The 22,732-nt window shown below is 47.8% G+C and overlaps 1 protein-coding gene across 2 annotated transcripts in view; it reads right to left on the minus strand.

Annotated features, from left to right (window-relative positions):
• LOC140409351 (synaptojanin-2-binding protein-like) overlaps window positions 1-22,732 on the minus strand; it is a 48,563-nt gene that overhangs the window by 3,251 nt on the left and 22,580 nt on the right. The window contains exons 2-4 of one of the 2 annotated variants that reach the window (XM_072497816.1): window positions 13,675-13,811; window positions 4,574-4,672; window positions 2,092-2,157 (exon numbers count right to left, since the gene is read on the minus strand). In XM_072497816.1, the coding sequence (XP_072353917.1) occupies window positions 2,092-2,157; window positions 4,574-4,672; window positions 13,675-13,811 (302 nt within the window). The remainder of the gene's footprint in view (window positions 1-2,091; window positions 2,158-4,573; window positions 4,673-13,674; window positions 13,812-22,732) is intronic. The other variant, XM_072497861.1, reaches the window with a different exon arrangement.

Here is a 22,732-nt window from a genome sequence, read left to right on the forward strand (position 1 = left end):
GTTGTTAAGAAGGCGTACGGTGTGTTAGCTTTTATTGGTAGAGGGGTTGAGCTTCGGAGCCATGAGGTCATGTTGCAGCTGTACAAAACTCTGGTGCGGCCGTATTTGGAGTATTGCGTGCAATTCTGGTCGCCGCATTATAGGAAGGATGTGGAAGCATTGGAAAGGGTGCAGAAGAGATTTACCAGAATGTTGCCTGGTATGGAGGGAAGATCTTATGAGGAAAGGCTGTTTTCGTTAGAGAGAAGAAGGTTAAGAGGTGACTTAATTGAGGCATACAAGATGATCAGAGGATTGGATAGGGTGGACAGTGAGAGCCTTTTTCCTTGGATGGTGATGTCTAGCACGAGGGGACATAGCTTTAAATTGAGGGGAGATAGATATAAGACAGATGTCAGAGGTAAGTTCTTTACTCCGAGAGTAGTAAGGGCGTGGAATGCCCTGCCTGCAACAGTAGTGGACTCGCCAACACTAAGGGTATTCAAATGGTCATTGGATAGACATATGGACGATAAGGGAATCGTGTAGATGGGCTTTAGAGTGGTTTCACAGGTCACCGCAGCATCGAGGGCCGAAGAGCCTGTACTGCACTGTAATGTTCTATGTTCTATGTTCTATGTTCTAGTCTTGAAAACTCGAGTTGTCCCAGCATTCGCACCCTTTTGGGAGTGTGAATTCCAGATTTTGGCTGGCTTTTTGTATTTCCTCATCCTGGATTCACCCAACAGATTAAATAGTTTCACTTCGTCCACCCTATCGAATCCTTTTAACGCCTGGAACACATCAATCAGATTTCAGCCACCAATATACTCGAATTAAGGGAATGCAAGCCAGGTCAATGCAAGTTGTGCTCGGAATTTAATCCTCTAAGTCCAGCCATCATTCTGATCGGGATGCACACGTGCCAATTTTAAGTACCAAAATACTACCTGTGTTATTGTTCAAGCTAAGCCAGAGGATGTGCTGCTTTTCAGAATGGGAGGTTTATTCAAAGCAAAATATTAAGTATTATTCTGCTGGGCAGCATCTGTGTCTCTTTCAAGCAGTAAAATCCACTTAAGTAAATACGAGGTTAAATCACTCAGGTTAATTGTAGCTTGGTCTGGGAACTTTAACAATTATGGTGGTCATTTCTGGCTCCAGGTCAGGAGCACCTATCAAAGAACAAAGAACAAAGAAATGTACAGCACAGGAACAGGCCCTTCGGCCCTCCAAGCCCGTGCCGACCATGCTGCCCGACTAAACTACAATCTTCTACACTTCCTGGGTCCGCATCCCTCTATTCCCATCCTATTCATGTATTTGTCAAGATGCCCCTTAAATGTCACTATCGTCCCTGCTTCCACCACCTCCTCCGGTAGCGAGTTCCAGGCACCCACTACCCTCTGTGTAAAAAACTTGCCTCGTACATCTACTCTAAACTTTGCCCCTCTCACCTTAAACCTATGCCCCCTAGTAATTGACCCCTCTACCCTGGGGAAAAGCCTCTGACTATCCACTCTGTCTATGCCCCTCATAATTTTGTAGACCTCTATATGGTCGCCCCTCAACCTTCGTCGTTCCAGTGAGAACAAACCGAGTTTATTCAACCGCTCCTCATAGCTAATGCCCTCCATACCAGGCAACATTCTGGTAAATCTCTTCTGCACCCTCTCTAAAGCCTCCACATCCTTCTGGTAGTGTGGCGACCAGAATTGAACACTATACTCCAAGTGTGGCCTAACTAAGGTTCATGTAACTAGCTCTTTTTACCTCATACTTGTTTGCAATTGCAATAGATTCTGTAGTGCAATTTCTGTGTGGTTGGTTTTTAGCTGAATCCCCCCCCCCCCCCCCCCACACCCCACCCCCGGCAAGCCTCTTCTGCATTTCCTTTCTCGTTTAAGACAGTCCTTAAAACCAACCTGCCCTAAAATCTCATGTCTCTCGGTGTCATATTTTGTATGTCCCTGTGAAGCAGCTTCGAGATATTTTAGTATATTAAAGGCACTACATAAATGAAAGTTTTTGTTGTTGAACCCAAGAGGAAGCTGTACATTATGAGATCTATACCACCGTCTTTTAATACACTGGGGAAGACATTGAAACGACCTGCCAGAGATGTGGCGGCCTCCATTCGACTGTTGAACTAGCCTCATCGTCAAGCTCACATCCAACCTGAAAAACATCACATGAATAGTCCTATAAATGTATGCTTCGTGTGACACAGTGGCTGAGAAATGTGAGCACGCCTATACGGTGAGGGTTGAGGCATTCAAGTCTCATCCACGGAGCCGCTGAGAGCAACAGACCAGTGCAACGGGAGATCAGGCCCCTGCCGGCAGCGTAGTGACCCTCAGCTAATGTGGAAAGGGTACAAGTGAGGACGGGGGGGGGGAAGGAAGTAGAGGGAGCAATGACCCAGTGAGGATGGTGGGGAAGTTGGTGGCTGGAGGCAAGAAGATAAGTTTTGCTTTCACTAATTCCATATTCAGATAAGTATGTTTCAGAACCTCAACTTGCTGCTTGCAGCCGATGCGATAAGGACTAGGTTTAGCCCCAGAAATATGCACAAAATTTTCAGTATCATCCATGCTGTTGAAGAAAATTGATAATCATAATCTGTATTGTCACAAGTAGGCTTACATTAACACTGCAATGAAGTTACTGTGAAAATCCCCTCGTCGCCACATTCCGGCGCCTGTTTGGGTACACGGAGTGAGAATTCAGCATGCCCAATTCACCTAACAAGACGTGTTGGAGGAAACCGGAGCACCCGGAGGAAACCCACGCAGACACGGGGAGAACGTGTAGACTCCGCACAGACAGTGACCCAAGCTGGGAATCGAACCTGGGACCCTGGTGCTGTGAAGCAACAGTGCTAACCACTGTTCCAGACAAGCTGAGGCCAGTCACAAAGAACAAATTAGTGTCCTCAGATTGCTGTGAGAAGGCTCCTTGGGCTGGATTTTATGGGGGAACCAGACTGCTGGACCCCAAGTAAAGCAAGCTGGCTGGTAGCCTGTGCCAAAGCAGGTGGGCTAAACTGGAGGACGTCCCACCCTTGAGAATTGCTGGCCAATCAGATTGCCAGTGCCTCGGCTCAGTAGTTTGTGTTACTGGGAGCACGAGCAAGCCCATGAGGAAGAGGCACTGGAGCCACATATGTTGATGTTGGGCCTTTTTGGGGTCAGGCAGCCCAGGGTGCTGGGTTCGCAGGAAGGTAAGGAGCTGGTTTTGAAGGCCAGGCGCATGCGTTAAACATTTGGCATGGTGCACACAGGGGACGCACCCCTCTCTACCTGCCTTATCAACACTTGCCCACTCCTGCTTGTCTACCTATCAATGCCAAGTATAATACGCCATGGGCACTGTATTGTATGGTCAACTGGCTTGATAAGAAGTTCAACTGACACATAATTATTTATTTAAACATGGAGGTGGGGTTGCCAGAGTGAGAGGTTGGTGGGCTGGGCACCCCTCGTATTTTACGCCCAACCCCCCTGGTGAAAAGAAGCCCAACAGGTGACCATAAAATCCAGCCCCTTGTTCCTGATTTCAGTGCAGAGTGCATCATCTGCTCACCCTCCGCTGACATCGAATGATGCGTGGTATGAACTCTGAATTCCAAAATTACATTGTAGGAAAGAAAAGGAAGTTGTCCAGCAACAAAAAAAAATGTTTCCTTTCTCTCCGTAAAGTCCATTGATTTTGCTTCTAGAATATTCCAGGAACATGGTATGTTGTCCTGTCGCTGTGTAGGCAATGTACCTGCTTGGCTTAAATACAATATCATTTGAGCAGCATGGTAGCATAGCGGGCAGCATGGTTGCTTCACAGCTCCAGGGTCACAGGTTCGATTCCCAGCTTGGGTCACAGTCTGTGCGGAGTCTGCACGTTCTCCCCGTGTCTGTGTGGGTTTCCTCCGGGTGCTCCGGTTTTCTCCCACAGTCCAAAGATGTGCGGGTTAGGTGGATTGGCCACGCTAAATTGCCCTTAGTGTCCAAAAAATGTTAAGTGGGGGTTACAGGGATAGGATAGATACGTGGGCTTCAGTAGGGTGCTCTTTGTAAGGGCTGGTGCAGACTTGATGGACCGAATGGCCTCCTTCTGCACTGTAAATTCTATGGTTCTATAATGGAGAATAGATAGAAACCAGTGGCTGAGGAAAGGCAGAAATCAAAAATCCTCAAATCTGACTCTAAACTGTTTCTTTATGAATGATTTTGTGAAAGACCTGTTGCACATTACTCGATTACTAAAACTGCCTGAGCAAAAATAAAGAGTTCCATTGTACATTTTTTTTTCATGTACGCAGAATTTGAAATTCGATTATATGTTGGTGAAGGTGCCATATATTTATTCAATTAATCTATTGGTTTAGAGGAGCAGAGTGTTCAGGGATAACCTACCCTGGACTGACAAGGAAGTGGTTTGTGTAAACTCTGCTTTCCCTGGGTGGGATGGGGTGGAATGTGTTTATTTATCATCTTTAACTGGGGTGTGTTAGGGTGCTGCCAAACATCAGTCGCTCCAGCTATCCACAAGAACCTATCGCAAACAATGATTTCATGTGCTTTGAATTGTTCCTTACCTGCCTCTCAATTTGTAACACTAACTCATTATTGGTCACGTTCCTAAATACGTCTGCTGCTTCCTCATGCTGTACATTAACAAGTGAAACTCCACCAGCCTAAAGACAGGAGATCAAGAGAGGTACAATGAAGTAGCAGTGTAGTTGGAAGTGATCTATATATAATTGAGCTTCTGCATGGGCAGCAAGGTAGCACAGTGGTTAGCAGTGTTGCTTCACAGTCCCAGGTTCGATTCCTGGCTTGGGTCACTGTCTGTGCGCAGTCTGCATGTTCTCCCTGTGTCTACGTGGGTTTCCTCCGGGTGCTCCGGTTTCCTCCCACAAGTCCCGAAAGACGTGCTGTTAGGTAATTTGGACACCCCTCGTATTCTGGAGCTGGCATCTTTGCAGATAAGCTTATAGGTAATTATAGTTTTTAAGAAAGCCCCATAATTGTGCCACTGACAAAGTTAATTTTCACCAGCACAAATGCTTCTACTAATGCTCTCCTTTCACATTTAGAATGTGAATTCAAAAGCAGCCCAACAGGAGTATAGTGTGGCTAAGCACTTGTTAAACATCCACTCCCTCCACCATTGGCACTCCAATGGCTACAGTGTACACCATCTACAAGATGCACACCAACAACTCGCCAACGCTCCTTCGACAGCACCTTCTGGTACGGACACAATTTGTCTGGTCCCTTCCAGTCCATAATCAGGATGTTTGTCTGTAAGATGTGTATTTCCTAACTTTAGGTTGTATTTTTTACTATTTTAAAATAAATTCCAGCAGCAGGCTTTTTGATGGTTTTAAAAATAAAGTAAGTTATTATCACACACTTGATCCACTTTTGAAATGAAACATCTCAATCTCGCTTCTCATTCAGTCTATCACACATACACAGGTTAGATGCAGGTGAAGTTTTTAAAAAATATATATTTTATTAAAGTTTTCAAACACAATTTTTTCCCTTACAAATCAACAAAAATGGTAACATGATAACTGCTATATAACATTGTTTAACTAACATAGTAAACTAACCAAATAACACAAAGTAATGCTCCCCTCACCCCCTCTCCCCCTCCAAAAACACAAACAATTTACCCCCCCCCCCCCCGGGTTGCTGCTGCTGGCCATCTATCTTCCCCCTAACGTTCCGCTAGGTAGTCGAGGAACGGTTGCCACCGTCTGGTGAACCCTTGAGCCGATCCTCTCAGCGCAAACTTCATCCGCTCTAGTTTTATGAACCCCGCCATATCGTTTATCCATGCCTCCAGTCCGGGGTGTTTCGCTTCCTTCCACATGAGTAAAATCCTACGCCGGGCTACTAGGGACGCAAAGGCCACAACATCGGCCTCTTTCGCCTCCTGCACTCCCGGCTCTTCCGCTACTCCAAATATAGCTAACCCCCAGCCTGGCTTGACCCGGACCTTCACCACCTTCGAAATCACTCCCGTCACTCCCCTCCAATACCCCTCCAGTGCCGGACACAACCAAAACATATGTGTGTGGTCCGCCGGGCTTCCCCCGCACCTCCCACACTTGTCCTCCACTCCGAAGAACCTGCTCAACCTTGCTCCCGTTATGTGTGCTCTATGCAGCACCTTAAATTGGATCAGGCTAAGCCTGGCACACGAGGAAGAGGAATTTACCCTGCTTAGGGCATCAGCCCACAAACCCTCCTCAATCTCCTCCCCGAGCTCTTCTTCCCATTTTCCCATCAGTTCGCCCACCAGCTCCTCCCCCTCTTCTCTCCTCTCCCGGTATATCTCTGACACTTTGCCCTCCCTGACCCACACCCCCGAAAGCACCCTGTCCTGGATCCCTTGTGTCGGGAGCAGCGGAAATTCCCTCACCAGTTGTCTCGTGAACGCTCTCACCTGCATATATCTAAAGAAATTTCCCCGGGGCAGCTCATATTTTTCCTCAAGCGCTCCCAAGCTCGCAAACGTCCCATCTATAAATAAATCTCCCACTCTCCTGATTCCTGCCTGGTGCCAGCTCTGGAATCCTCCGTCCAGCCTCCCTGGGGCAAACCTATGGTTGTTCCTGATCGGGGACCACACCGAGGCTCCCAGCACACCCCTTTGTCGCCTCCATTGCCCCCAGATACTTAATGTTGCTGCCACCACTGGGTTCGTGGTAAACGTTTTCGGGGAGAGCGGTAGTGGCGCCGTCACCAGCGCTTTTAAGCTCGTTCCTTTGCAGGACGCCATCTCCAGCCTTTTCCACGCCGCCCCCTCTCCCTCCATCATCCACCTACGAATCATCGCCACGTTGACGGCCCAATAGTAATCGCCCAAATTCGGCAACGCCAGTCCCCCTCTGACTCTGCTGCGTTGTAGGAACCCCCTCCTTACCCTCGGGGCCTTCCCTGCCCACACGAAGCTCATGATGTTTCTATCTATTTTTTTGAAAAAGGCCTTAGTGATCAATATAGGGAGACATTGGAACACAAATAGGAACCTCGGGAGGACCATCATCTTAATCGCCTGCACTCTGCCCGCCAGCGACAGCGGCTGCATGTCCCACCTTTTGAAATCCTCTTCCATTTGTTCCACCAGTCGAGTCAGATTGAGTCTGTGCAAGGTTCCCCAGCTCCTGGCTATCAGAATCCCCAGGTATCGGAAGTTTCTTTCCACTCTCCTTAGCGGTAGGCCATCTATCCCTCTACTCTGGTCCCCAGGGTCTATCACGAAAAGCTCACTCTTTCCCATGTTAAGCCTATATCCCGAGAAATCTCCAAACTCCCTCAATATCTGCATGACCTCTGTCATCCCCCCCACTGGATCCGCCACATACAGCAGTAGGTCATCCGCGTAGAGTGACACTCGGTGTTCCTCTCCCCCTCTAATCACCCCTCTCCATTTTCTGGAGTCTCTCAGCGCTATGGCCAGTGGTTCAATTGCCAGCGCGAACAGTAATGGGGACAACGAGCATCCCTGTCTTGTTCCCCTGTGTAGTAGAAAATACTCCGACCTTTGCCGATTTGTGACCACACTTGCCGTTGGGGCCCCATATAGGAGTTTAACCCAACTGACAAACCCCTCCCCGAACCCGAACCTCCTCAGCACCTCCCATAGATACTCCCACTCCACCCTATCAAATGCCTTCTCTGCATCCATTGCCGCCACTATCTCTGCCTCCCCCTCTGCTGGGGGCATCATTATCACCCCTAATCGCCGTCGCATGTTGACATTTAAGTGTCTCCCCTTTATGAGCCCTGTCTGGTCTTCGTGCACCACCCCCGGGACACAATCCTCTATCCTCGTTGCCAGCACCTTTGCCAGCAACTTGGCGTCCACATTTAGCAGTGAGATAGGCCTATAGGACCCGCACTGCAGCGGATCTTTATCTTGCTTCAAGATTAGCGATATCGTCGCCTCCGACATTGTCGGAGGTAGGGTCCCCCCTCCTCTGGCCTCGTTAAAGGTCCTTACCAGCAGCGGGGCCAACAAGTCCACATATTTTCTATAGAATTCCACCGGGAACCCATCTGGTCCCGGGGCCTTCCCTGCCTGCATGTTCCCCAGCCCCTTGGTAACCTCGTCCACCTCAATCGGCGCCCCCAGGCCTTCCACCTCCTGCTCCTCCACCCTCGGGAACCTTAATTGGTCCAAAAACTGCTGCATCCCCTCTTTTCCCTCCGGGGGTTGGGACCTATATACTCTCACGTAAAAGGTCTTAAACACCTTGTTTATCTTCCCTGCTCTCCGCACCGTGGCTCCCATTTCATCCCTAACTCCCCCTATTTCCCTCGCCACTGTCCTCTTTCGCAGCTGGTGGGCCAATAGGCGACTCGCCGTTTCCCCATATTCATATCTCATCCCCTGTGCTTTCCTCCACTGTGCCTCTGCCCTCCCTGTGGTCAGCAGGTCGAACTCCGTCTGGAGTCGTCCCCTCTCCCTGTATAGTCCTTCGTCCGGGGCCTCCGCATATTTTTTATCTACCCTCAAAATCTCCCCCAGTAGTCTTTCCCTTTCCTTGTCCTCTGTTTTCCCCTTGTGGGCCCTGATGGAGATCAGCTCTCCTCTGACCACCGCCTTTAGTGTTTCCCATACTACTCCCACTCGGACCTCCCCATCATCGTTGGCCTCCAGGTACCTTTCTATACATCCCCGCACCCTTCCGCAGACTCCCTCATCCGCCAATAATCCCACATCCAGTCGCCAGAGTGGACGCTGCTCCCTCTCCTCTCCTAATTCCAGGTCCACCCAGTGTGGGGCATGGTCTGAAACAGCTATGGCCGAGTACTCAGTTCCTTCCACCCTCGAAATCAGTGACCTTCCCAAAACAAAGAAATCTATCCGGGAGTACACCTTGTGGACATGGGAGAAGAAGGAGAACTCTTTGGCCGTCGGCCTAACAAATCGCCACGGATCCACTCCCCCCATTTGGTCCATAAACCCCCGAAGCACCTTGGCCGCTGCCGGCCTTCTTCCGGTCCTGGATCTAGATCTATCTAACCCTGGGTCCAGCACGGTGTTGAAGTCCCCCCCCATTATCAGGTTTCCTACCTCCAGGTCCGGGATACGTCCCAGCATCCGCTTCATAAATCCCGCATCATCCCAATTCGGGGCATATACATTAACCAACCTCCATTCCCTGCAGTCTGCCACTCACCATCACATATCTGCCACCGCTGTCTGCTACAATGTTCCTAGCCTCGAATGACACCCGTTTCCCCACCAGTATGGCCACCCCTCTGTTCTTTGCATCCAGCCCTGAGTGGAACACCTGTCCCACCCATCCTTTCCTTAACCTAACTTGGTCCGCCACCTTCAGGTGCGTCTCCTGAAGCATGGCCACGTCTGCCCTCAGTCCTTTCAAGTGCGCGAACACTCGGGCCCTCTTAATCGGCCCATTTAGGCCTCTCACGTTCCACGTGATCAGCCGAACTGGGGGGCTGCCTGCCCCCCTCCCCTGTCGACTAGCCATCACCCTCTCTGGGCCAGTCCCACGTCCCGGTTCCGCGCACCCACCCGTTCCCCAGGCGGCGCATTCCCGCCCCGACCACCTTTTCTTTTACCAGTTCCTTTTCGATCTCTGCAGCAGCAACCCAGTTATTCCCCCCCCCCCCTAGATCCCCATCTAGCATGGTTACTCCCCCCATATTGCTTCCGAAAGTCAGCTGACTTCAACTGACCCCGGCTTCTCCCGCTCTCTCCTTGACCCCCCCCGTGTGGGGAACTCCCATCCACCTTGCGCCTATCGTCCCGCCATCATCTTTCTGGCGCGGGAACAAGAAAAATAAGCCCCGTGTTCTCTAGAGCCGTCCCGCCCCTTGTGGCGCAGCTCCCTCTGCCGCCCCACTCCCATTCCCCATCCCCCGCCTGTGTCTCTTCTTCCCCCCCACCGTTGCCCACATTTCTCAGTGTTCCCCCCTCCCCAATTTACATCTCTATATACATCAGCATTGTCGTTTCCCCTCCAACATCAGTCCCTCAGTTCTGATCCAGTTTCTCATTTTTAATGAAGGTCCATGCTTATTCCGCCGTTTCAAAGTAGTGATGCCTCTCCTGGTGCGTGACCCACAGTCGCGCCGGCTGCAACATCCCGAACTTCACCTTCTTCTTGTGTAGCACCTCCTTGGCTCGATTAAAACTCGCCCTCCTTCTCGCCACCTCCGCACTCCAATCCTGGTACACTCGTACCACCGCATTCTCCCATCTACTACTTCGTACCTTTTTGGCCCATCTCAGAACCACCTCTGTCATTGAAGCGGTGAAATCGTACGATCATCGACCTAGGTGGTTCTCCCGCCTTTGGTCTCCTCGCAGGGACCCGATGGGCCCCATCCACTTCCAAGGGGCCCGAGGGGGCCTCAGCTCCCATTAGCGAGCGTAGCATCATGCTCACGTAAGCCCCGCCGTCCGCTCCTTCCACTCCCTCGGGGAGACCCAGGATCCGGAGGTTCTTTCTCCGTGATCTGTTTTCTAGGACTTCAATCCTTTCAATGCACTTTTTGTGGAGCGCCTCCTGCGCCTGCATTTTGACCGCCAGGCCCAGGATCTCGTCCTCGTTGTCCGTCACCTTCTGCTCCACCACACGGAGCTCCATCTCCTGGGTCTTTTGTGTCTCAAGCCCCTCAATTGCTTGTAGCATCGGGGCCAGCACCTCCTTTTTAAGCAGCTCCACACACCGTCTTAAAAATTCGTCTTGGTCCAGCCCCCATGTCGCCTGGGCTCCCTCCGCTGCCATCTTGCTCCTTTTTTCCTTCTGCCCCTGTCCTCGAGGATTCTTCGCGATCTGGCCGCCGCCGCCGATATTTTTCTTTTTCGCTGGGGGGAACTCCCTATTGCCTCGCCCCACACCGGGTTTCGTCCCGAAAAAATTCCCCGTTGGGGCTCTTAAAAGAGCCCGAAGGTCCGTTCGAGCTGGAGCCACCGAAACGTGCGGCTTAGCTGGTCATCGCCGCAACCGGAAGTCCGATGCAGGTGAAGTTAAAGCCATAATTATATAAATGGAATTTCTAATTCAGCCTCTATGTCGATGCATGTCGGGGCAGCACGGTAGCATGGTGGTTAGCACAATTGCTTCACAGCTCCAGGGTCCCAGGTTCGATTCCCGGCTTGGGTCACTGTCTGTGCGGAGTCTGCACGTTCTCCCCGTGTGTGCGTGGGTTTCCTCCGGGTGCTCCGGTTTCCTCCCACAGACCAAAGATGTGCAACTTAGGTGGATTGGCCGTGATAAATTGCCCTTGGTGTCCACAATTGCCCTTAGTGTTGGGTGGGGTTACTGGGTTATGGGGATAGGGTGGAGGTGTGGATTTAGGTAGGGTGCTCTTTCAAAGAGCCGGTGCAGACTCGATGGGCTGAATGGCCTCATTCTGCACTGTAAATTCTATGATAATCTATGATGTCTGATATCTTCCAAGTTGAGTTGATACGTTTGTTGGAGTGAAGGTCGTTCAGAAACAAATGAAGCTCATGAAGCTGTGAAGCCTCTTGTTGACAAATAGCCAGCAGATTGGTTCTCAGTTGGACTTGGAAACAGAAAGAAGTACAGTACTTTGGCTGCATTAGAAGACATTCAGCTGAGATGGTTCAGCTGTTTTCTGATGTTTCAGATTTGCTGCCAGATTTGCTTTGCACAGGTTGTATTTTACAACAGTCCCTGAAAGCTAGTTTCAGTCACATGACTGCAGGGTTGACACATCTGGAGTCCAGACCATACAATAGCAATTGACAATGGTCACTCACTCTGTCCCAATCTGAGCTCAAATAGTCTCCTTTTTTCAATACGGCACTTGGAGACCAACAGTCCAGCGATCCCATATTCCTCAAATGCTGGTTCATCCTCAAACAATAAGATGTTTAGATTCACAGGTGGCTGTGATGTACCCTTATTCAGATTCATATTTAACTAAATGTTGGCCACAGAATCCAATCCACAGTTTAATCCACAGACACAGGGCTAGGTCGGCGCCGGAGGGGTTGGCGCTGTGCCAACCGGCGCCGAAGGGCCTCCGCTGGCCGGCGCGAGTTGACGCATGCGCGGGAGCGATAGCGTGTACTGAGCGTCATCCCAGTGCATTGTACTGGGCAGCACGGTAGCATGGTGGTTAGCACAATTGCTTCACAGCTCCAGGGTCCCAGGTTCGATTCCCCGCTGGGTCACTGTCTGTGCGGAGTTTGCACATTCTCCCCATGTCTGCGTGGGTTTCCTCCGGGTGCTCCGGTTTCCTCCCACAGTCCAAAGATGTGCAGGTTAGGTGGATTGGCTATGATAAATTGCCCTTAGTGCTGGGTGGGGTTACTGGGTTATGGGGATGGGGTAGAGGTGTGGACTTGGGTAGGGTGCTCTTTCCAAGAGCCGGTGCAGACTCGATGAGCCGAATGGCCTCCTTCTGCACTGTAAATTCTGTGTCTATCTATGCATGCGCAAGGGGTTCTTCTCCACGCCGGCCAGTGTAACGGTCAGCCATGGAAAGATTGGCCCCACGGCACAGGCCCGCCCGCCGATCGGCGGGCCCCGAACGCGGGACAGGCCACCTTGGGGGCTCCCCCCAGGGGCCAGATCCACCCCTCCCCTCTCCCCGAGGACTCCAAAGGCTGCCCGCAGAGCCAGGTCCCGCCGGTAAGGACCTGGTATAATTTACGCTGGCGGGACCGACTGAAAACGGGCGGCCACTCGGCCCATTGCGGGGCGGAGAATCGCCGGGGGGGGGGACGCTGCCAATGGCCCCCGACCGGCGCAGCGCGATTCTCGCCCCCGCCAAAAAAACGGCGCCGGAGAATCCGGCAGCCAGCGGCGGGGCGGGATTCATGCCGCCCCCCCTGGCAATTGCCCGGCCCGGCGGGGGGTTGGAGAATCCCGTCCCTCATCAGAGTTTGTGGCCATTTTCACAAAGTATGAACTTACAGTCTGTAGAATCCAATATTTCTATGCTTTGTACTGAGCTTGATACTATTAAACCCTCTACTACCTGTCATAACCAGGGGAGCAGACACATGGGAACACCACCACCTGCAAGTTTCCCCTTCAAATCACACACCATCATCACTTGAAAATAAATTACTGTTCCTTCACTGCCACTGGGCCAACATCGTGCAACTTCCTCCTTGGCAACACTGTACCTATACCACATGGTCTACAGCTGTCCGCAAAAACCTTCTCTCTCTTTTAAAAAAAATAAATTTAGAGTACCCAATTCATTTTATTTTTTTCCAATTAAGGGGCAATTTAGCGTGTTCAATCCACCTACCCTGCACATCTTTGGTTGTGGGGGCGAAACCCACGCAAACACGGGGAGAATGTGCAAACTCCACACGGACAGTGACTCAGAGCTGGGATCGAACCTGGGACCTCGGCGCCCGTGAGACTGCAGTGCTACCACTGCGCCACCGTGCTGCCCTGAAAACCTTCTCAAGGGCAATTTGGGATGGGACCTGCCATGCCTGTGGTGTACACATCATATGAACAAACTAAAATTTTTAGCTGGCAATTTAACTGTCCAATTCTTTGAAAAAACTCAATTACCATTGTTATGAGGAAATTTATATCCTGAATATTAATCTACCTTCTCCGACGCTGCTTGGTTTTGCAGTTTTTATTTCTTCATAATTCCAGGGGGGAAAAAAAATCATATTTAAATCAAAACAATTGCAGGAACATACCTCCAAGATCTTGTCACCCTCTTTAAGTCTTCCATCAAGAGCTGCTGATTCATTTTCTCTTATTTTAGCAACATAGATTCCTGAATTTCCCGGAAAACAGGGTTTATCCACTCCTCCCAAGATGTTAAACCCAAACCCTGTAAATGAGTACCAAGCATGAAGGTAAATCAAAATGTCATTGAATTGTAATGTTAGGCACAATAGAGCTCTTCAATAATAATCTTGTCTGCTCTGGAGGCAGCTATTTATCATCTGTTTAGCACAGGGCTAAATCGCTGGCTTTGAAAGCAGACCAAGGCAGGCCAGCAGCACAGTTCGATTCCTGTAACAGCTGCCCCGAACAGGCGCCGGAATGTGGCGACTAGGGGCTTTTCACAGTAACTTCATTTGAAGCCTACTTGTGACAATAAGTGATTTTCATTCATTTCATTTTCATTTCATTCATCTACTTATAGCAGATCGAATCATTAAGGCAGGTGAATTGAAACTGCGAAAGAAATCATGGGGCAGTTGTTGGGTATTGTGGTGTTTGTTACTGGGCTAATAATGCAGAGGCTTGAATTAATAATCCAAGGAATGTCATTGCAAATGCCACTGTGGCCCCTTTGAGTCTTTGAATTCAGTTGAAATCTGGTCAGTAAAACTGACCATGAAATTGTCAGCTTGAGGCAAAAATTTAGCTTGTTTACCAATGTTCTTTCGGGAAAGAAATCTGCTGTCCTTAATCAAGTGACTCAAGTCCCATGCCAACGTGGTCAAAAATAACTACCCTGTAAACAGTCCCTCAGTCAGGTCAACTAGCGATGGGCAAAGTGACTGCCAGCCTTTCTAACAACAGCCACTTTCCAAAGGTGATTGAAAAACTTGCTGGGAAATTCTGAATGTGGCTGTCTGATCTCGGTTAACTGGTGAAAACACAGGGCATTAGGAGGTGAAATGGAACAATTGAACAGGGGCAGGCAATGCAACCTGTTCCACCAATCAATCAGATAATGACTGATATGCACATTTATTTCCTCTACATTCCCTTATTTCCTTTTATTTTTTGATGTTGCATTTTTGATCCATAGATGATTAACGAACCCGTGTCTTTAACGCAAGCAGCCTGTATCTTTAATTCGAGCAGAAGGATCCAGTAGGCTGTGCTGGTTTAAACTGGAGTTGCAGACTGGTTGGCACCAGTGAGAGAGATGTGCTGGGACTTTGTTTGATTGATTTGGCTGGTGGCCATTGAATTGGCCCAAAGGGCCGTGCTCTGCCCAGCAAAGGGTGGTGACTGGATCATATCCCACTGAGATACTTTTCCAGAGTCCCATGGTTTCAGTGTGACTCCTGGCAACAGAAAGGCAAGAACCTCTATGTTTTTCTCCAGAAAGGCTGTGTTTTTGAATTGGCTGGGAGCCTGTACAAGCAAAGTCCAGAACCTGCTATATCTCACCAGCAGGCTTCTGAATACTTTCTAAATTACAGAGAACCTGAATGAATGGATGAATCTACAGAGAAGACCATTCCCAGATATAAACAAAGACTCTAATCTGCAAGTTTATTGTGAAGAAAGGTGTGCTAAAAACCATCATCTGCAATTTCCCTTGTGATATTTACTCCTTCCCACCCCTCGGTGTTTGTCTGTCTTGTGTGAGTGTGTAGAGGATGGGGGCAGGTTAAAGTGGGGATTAGGAATTAGTTTACAGTTAACAAGTTGTATTTGCTGCATGTTTCATTCTGGTTCTTGTTATAAATAAACAGTGATTGTATTTACATTTACAAACCTGGTGACTGTGATTATTGGACAACCAAGGGCTAAAGACTTTGGGTATTTTTGTAAGAATTATTGTTTAATTCACTTGTGTTGTGACCCTAGGGAATGTGGGGCTGGAATTGACCGTGCGCTAGCCCAGGGTGTGATAACAAAATTGCAAACAGTGATACTTGTGGGCAGCTGGACCGGATACTGTATCTTTGGTCAGCTGCAGAACATTTCACTCATCTCTGTACTTCAGTTTTTAACACTACTTACCATGATTTGAAGTGCTGCTTTTCTGTTCCTCTTCCCCCATTTAACACTGAAGGAAATTTCCAGCTGGATATTTTACTCAGAACAGGCACTCAGTTCACTAATGCAGTTTAGAATTTGTCCAAATTAAAATGCTGGCTACCATTCAACAACTAATTCACTACAATTACGTAGGTTATCATGCATGAATTTTGTTTTATGTTGTCATGCATCTTCTGTTCTATTATTAGAAAAAGAGTGCATTTATTTAGAATCCCTACAGTACAGAAAGAGGCCATTTGGCCCATCGATTCTGCACCAACCCTCTGAAAGAGCAACATACATCGAGGTCCACTCCCCCACCCAATCCCCGTAACCCCACCTAACCTGCACATCTTTGGGACACTAAGGGGAAATTTATCATGGCCAAACCACCTAACCTTTACATCTTTGGACTGTGGGAGGAAACCGGAGCACCTGGAGGAAACCCAAGCTGATGTGGGGAGAACGTGCAAACTCCGCACAGACAGTCACCCGATGTCGGAATCGAACCTGGGCCCCTGACACTGTAAGGTAGTGATGCTAGCCACTGTGCTACCATGCCGCCCTTTTAGCACCTTACCGCTATCTCAGGATGTTTCCAAGTGTCTCGCAATAAATGAATTACTTTAAAAGTGTGCCACTGTTAGATTCACAACTCAGAAGGTCATGATTTAAAATTCCACATGGGAGACTTAATTCAATAAAACTGTGCCAAAATTCTCCGGTCGTTCGCTAGCAGCGGGATTCTCTGGTCCAACCGGCAGCGTAGCCCAGCCTGCGGGTTTCCCGGCGGCATGGGGTGGAAATCCCATTGACAGAGGTGGGAGCCGAGAATCCCGCTGCCAACGAATGCCGTGCCACCTCCCACTGCCAGGAAATAAGCAGCTGGGATGCAGGAGAAAGCTCATTTGTGGTCTCACACCAAAAATAACCTTGAAAAGAGAGGAAAGAGAGTAGGGTAGCACTAAGGGAAATGGTAATCAAAGAGTGGCAGGAAGAGGAAGTGCATACAAACATAAGAGTGCGGCAGCAGATAAGGATAGAGGCTGTGAAAATAATGAAAAGAGAATTGAAGGTATTGTAAACGAATGCACACAACATTCGCAGTAAGGAAGGCTAATTGATGACACAAGTAGAAGCAAACAAATTTATTAAATTCCAAGTAGCGTCAGAAAGAGATGGCTCTCCCCCCCCTCCTTGGTGTGGCACGGTGGTTAGCACTGCTGCCTCACGGTGCCAAGGATCCAGGTTCGGTCCCGGCATTGGGTCACTGTTTGCCTGGAGTTTGCACATTCTCCCCGGGTCTGCGTGGGTCTCACCCCCACAACCCAAAGATGTGCAGGGTAGGTGCATTGGCCACACTAAATTGCCCCTTAATTGGAATTTTTAAAAAAAGAAATGGCCCGTAGGAACTGAAATAAATCAATACATACGTAACCTGCTCATGACAATTATACTGACATTTAGGATCACCGGAGCTGCTTGTGTCCTGCATCAAAAGACTCCTCACAAGCCCCAGTACAGTCCAGCCGTGGTGGATGGAGGAAGGCCATGCCCCCTTTCTCTACTGCACTAGCTGCTGTACAGCAGGTTAGTTGAAAGGGCCCAGTGAAATGGATACACCAGGGAGAAGGTACGGTCTAGGTTAAGTGGATAGGGTTTGTTTGGGGGAGGTGCTGGGGAGATCAGTATAATTGGGGGAGTAGGGGTTTGGACTTCAGTGGGGTCAGGTTGTGTACGTGGGGTCGATTGGAGGTTGTGGTGGGGGGCGGTGGGGGCCTGCAGAGGGGGGAATCCTTGGTGGGGGTGAATACCATCAGGTAGTCGGGACATGGGGGGATTCCATTGGTGTCGGTCTGGATGTTTACAATAGTTGCCCAGAAGTTTTTTTTGTTTTTTAAAAATAAATTTAGAGTACCCAATTATTTTTTCCAATTAAGGGGAGAATGTGCAAACACCACACTGACAGTGACCCAGGGCCGGGATTCGAACCTGGGTCCTCAGCGCCATAGGCAACAATGCTAACCACTGTGCCACCGTGCTGCCCTTATTACCCAGAAGTTAGCAGAGGGTTTAATTCTTCTAACATTTTCTGGGTAATTATTGGTGAAACCCTGGTGGAACGATCCAGATTTTGCGATCCAAATCACATTTTTGGATGGTTCCCAATGCAGGGCAAATGTCCAGAGGAAGTTAGCATTTCTGGACAGTTCCTGTTAAAATACTGACCTGGCAACTTCCGGGAGGGATTTCCGGGCGCATTGATTGGTTAACCCCCAAATCCAACACTCGAGGGTTTGGATGTTAGGCCCGTGAAACAGCAGTTGAAGCTCGATCGGTTAATTTTACATCTGAGATAGATCTGTTTTTGGGAAGTAAAGATATTGAGGGATATGGGCCAAAGGCAGATAGATGGAGTTAGGTCACAGATCAGCCAAGATCTCATTGAGTGGTGGGACAGGCTCGAGGGGTTGAATGGCCTACTCCCCTGTTCCTAATTGGAAATTAGGTTCTTTAATCTAAATAAAGGAAGCTATGAAGGGCTATGAAGAAAACTACATTAGAAGATCTGAGTAGACAGGCATTGGCATTAGCATTTAAAGATTTAAATTTTTTTTACACAAAGTTACATTCATTTGAAGTACAAAAACTCCACAGGAAAACTGATCCAAGCATGGCTATCATGAAAAGTTAAGGATTATATTAGATCAAAGGAAGAGGATTATAAGGTTGCCAGAATAGTAATAAGCTGAGAATTTGGAGAATTCTAGAATTCAGCAAAGGAGAACCAAGAAATGACAAAGGAAAAGAAAAGAAAATACTAACGTAAACTTGTGAGAAACATAAAAGCTTTAAGACGTATGTAAAAAGGAACCTAAGATTGGAAAGACAAATGTGGGTCCATTAGAGAGACAGGAAAATTTTTCTTTTTAGAATTTAGAATACCCAATTCATCTTTTCCAATTAAGGGGCAATTTAGCGTGGCCAATCCACCTACCCTGCACATCTTTGAATTGTGGGGACGAAACCCATGCAAACACGGGGAGAATGTGCAAACTCCACACGGACAGTGACCCAGGACTGGGATCGAACCTGGGACCTCAGTGCCGTGAGGCAGCAATGCTAACCACTGTGCCATCGTGCTGCCCTAGACAGGAGGATTTATAATGAGGAATAAGAAACGGTAGAGTGTGGCACCTGGGAGATATTAGGAAATTAGATTAAAGATGTAGTGGGCAATTCGAGGTTAACAGTCTGAGGCGAAAACTGCTGGCACTGAATCAGAAGTATACACCCACGCCTGGCCTGAGATACATTGCCCCATTCAGACGTAAACTCGTTAATGTGAATAAACAGGATACCCCTGTTCAGCCGGGGGGATTCACTCAAGATCCATTGTCCTTCGGGACACTCTGGCCTGACCAACCATTAGCCCATTGCAGAGTCTGATGGCCTCCTTTGTCCATAAATTGGAGGTTAGTTGCATTTCATAGTTTGACCGTGATTCTTTTGTAGAAAAGGGCAATGGATAGTCAAAAGCCCAGATAGCAATGATGAGTTCAAGTCTTGACATGCCTGGACAGAACCATCTTTGAGGGACTCAGTGGATCTTAGAGAGAAAAAAGAATCCTGTTTGGAAAGGCGGGAGCAGAAGGATTTGGAGAGCGATCAAGGGAGGCCCTGAAGAAACTGCCACAGAGACAGACTTTTGGAAAGACCTGAAGGACCTTCACTAAAAGCAGAAATGTGTTCTGTAAATGCACGTTTCATTTTTGCCTGCTTGTGTAAGTGGAGTTGAGAGCTGTATATTCATTTTACATGCTGTTTAATGGGAAATCATGTGTTCATCATAGATTATCATAGAATTTACAGTGCAGAAGGAGGCCAGTTAGGGTTAAGAGATACATGTAAGCTGCTCTTGTTAGGTTTGAGGTTTACAGGTTTAAATATTGTTTTTCTTTTGTTATAATAGTTTTGTTTGTACAAATAACCAAACTTCCTTCCTCATGCAATCAGTCCCAGAGCGAATTAATCTTTCCACAAAATCTTAAAAATAAAAAAATACGTTGCGGTTCTGGTCTTGTGTCTGTGCCACTGTTGGGATCTGGTCTGGCGCCCATAACAAAATTGTGGATTCATTGCTGGGATTCTTACATATAATTCCTTGTTTGGCTTGGGGTTATCAAACTTAAAGACAATGAGTGTATGTGTAATGATTGCATTCTTCCCAGGTTTGAAATTTGAATAGGGAGTGCCTGGAGATGGCTCTTTCAGTTGCAAAAGATTTTCTGGGTGCGGAAGAAATTACTCAGGATGATTTACAAGGGAGGTCTAAAACAAAGTTTTCGAGTTTGGCGGAGAAACTGCAGTTAGCCTTGCTTAAAGGGGTGAAGAAGGCAGAGATAATACAAGCCATAGCTCGAGAAGAGAGGGCTTTTCAAAGGGAAATGGAAAGGGAAATATTAGCAAAGGACGAGAGATTGGCAATTACAGAAGCAAAGGAAAAAGAAAGAGAATTTGAACTTTGGAAATGGGCATTGTAAAGAGAACACCGACTAATAGTGTTGGAGGTAAAGGCAGGAGCTGAGGAACGTTTAGAGGAAGAAGAAATACTCCCTAGTCAAAAGTTTAGTTGGGATATATTTAGGTATGCAAGCCTTGCCAAGATTTGATGAGAAGGATGTGGAAGCGTATTTCATTTCATTTGAGATATTAGCTAAACAATTGAATTGGCCAAAGACCATGTAGGTGGTGTTGGTTCAAACAAAGTTGGTAGGTAGAGCTAGTGATGTGTTTGCCTCACTATCAGAGGAGGCATCTGGGGAATATGATGTGGTGAAGAAAGCCATATTAAGTGTCAAAGAACTAGAGCCAGAAGCCTCCAGACAGAAGTTTAGAAATCTAAGAAAAGCACCAGGTCAGACCTAAATAGAATTCGCAAAAGTGAAACAAACTAATTTTGATAGCTGGATAAGACCACTAAAAATAAATCAAACGCATGAGGCTCTCCGGGAGATAATTATTTTGGAGGAATTTAAAGATTCACTTCCCGCAGTAGTGACAAGAGCAAAGAGTTAAAACAGCTAGAGAGGCAGAAATGGCAAACAATTTTGAATTGGTTCATAAAGCAACGTATGGTAATCAATATCAATTTCTATCTGTGAAGGATAGTAACTGGGGAAATGAGAAATTCACAGGTGGCCAATGCAAAGGAGGTGCAGTTGGTGACATGAAGGAGAGTGTGCCTCAGTGTAAATCGGAAACCAATGATAGTGGTAGAGAGATAAGAAAATGCATGTGTTTTCATTGTACTAAAGTTGGACATGTGAAGTCACAGTGTTGGTGGCTAAAGAATGGGACTGGGAATACAGATTGGGTAAAACAGAATAAAACAGTGGGGTTTATTAAAGTGGCGGAAAAGCCATTGCCCAAGTGGAAGAGGTGCAACAGAGTGTACAACCTGTTCAGAGGTTAGTGGATAAGCAGGTACCAGAACTTTTTAAGGATTTAATTTGTGAGGATAAAGTTTACTCATGTGCAAAATGTGGAGTAAGTAAGGAGATTAAGATCTTACGGGATAAAGGAGCGAGTCAATATTTAATATTGAGAGATAAGGAGATATGTGGTTTGGAAGGAACATTGTCGGAAAGGTGGTAATATGTGGGATTAGTGGTCAGAGTAGTAATGTGCCATGATGTAAGGTAAGTTTAGAGAGTTCGGTGAGAAATGGTGAACAGATAATCGGAATAAGAGAAAAAATATCATTTTTAGGGGTACAATTTTTCCTCGGTAATGATACGGTTGGATGACAGGTGGGAGTGCCACCTCCTGTGGTTCAAAAACAAGTGGAAAGTCAAACATCTAAGATGTTGCAAGAAGTATATCTGGGAGTGCTTCCTGATTGTGTGGTAATTCGATCACAAAGCCACAGGTTGAGACAGGAAGAAGAGAACTTGAGGAATGCCCAGAGGGAGGCTGAGGTTCAATGGTCAGAAAACATGTTTGACCAGATGGGTAGTCAAGAACTAGAGCAGGTAGTGGATGAAGCAGATATCTTTAGTTCAAGCAAGTTGGCTGAATTACACCAGAAAGATTCAGAGATAAAGCAGTGTACTGCCAAAATTCCACCAACACATCTCCGGGAGTGCCAACATCCTTGACCACTGCGACACAAACATCAAGGGCACCTACCGATCCATCCGACTGCACTTTGGAAAATCAGACCATAAGACAGTGCTCCTTCTCCCGGCATACAAGCAGACACTTAAGTGGGAGAATCTGGTTAAGAAGGTTGTGCAGTGCTGGTCCGAGACATCAGAAGAGCTTCTACATGACTGCTTGGAGTCAGTGGACTGGTCCATATTCAAGAACCTAGCTGCCAACTTACACAGGTATGCCACCACGTCACAGACTTCACCAGTAGTGTATAGAAGATTGCGTGCCAAAGAAGATAGTAGGTACGTTCCCCAACCGGAAACCATGGTTTAACTGGGAGATTCACTCCCTACTGAAGGCTAGGTCTGAGGTGTTCAAGACAGGCGACCCTGACCTATACAAGACATCCAGGTACGTCCTTTGCAAAGCCATCAGGGCTGCCAAGAGACAATACCAAACTAAGCTAGAGTCACAAACTAATGACACAGATTCCCGTCGATTGTGGCAAGACTAATCAACATAATGGGCTACAAAGCAAAGCCAAGTAGAATCTCCAGCAGCAGCGCACCCCTCCCCGATGAACTCTATGCTTGTTTCGAGCAGGAAACCATCAAACTGCTGTCAACTGCCCAGCAGCCTTGGACACACCCATACATACCGTCACAGCTTCCAAAGTCAGATAATAATAATAATCTCTATTAGTGTCACAAGTAGGCTTACATTAACACTGCAATGAGGTTACAATGAAAAGCCCCTAGTCGCCACACTCCGTCGCCTGTTCGGGTCCACTGAGGGATAATTCAAAATGTCCAATTCACCCTTCTTGAGTGAATCCTCGGAAAGCAACGGGTCCTGACAGAATCCCTG

Source organism: Scyliorhinus torazame, chromosome 1, assembly GCF_047496885.1.
Source record: "Scyliorhinus torazame isolate Kashiwa2021f chromosome 1, sScyTor2.1, whole genome shotgun sequence".
NCBI lineage: Eukaryota > Metazoa > Chordata > Chondrichthyes > Carcharhiniformes > Scyliorhinidae > Scyliorhinus > Scyliorhinus torazame.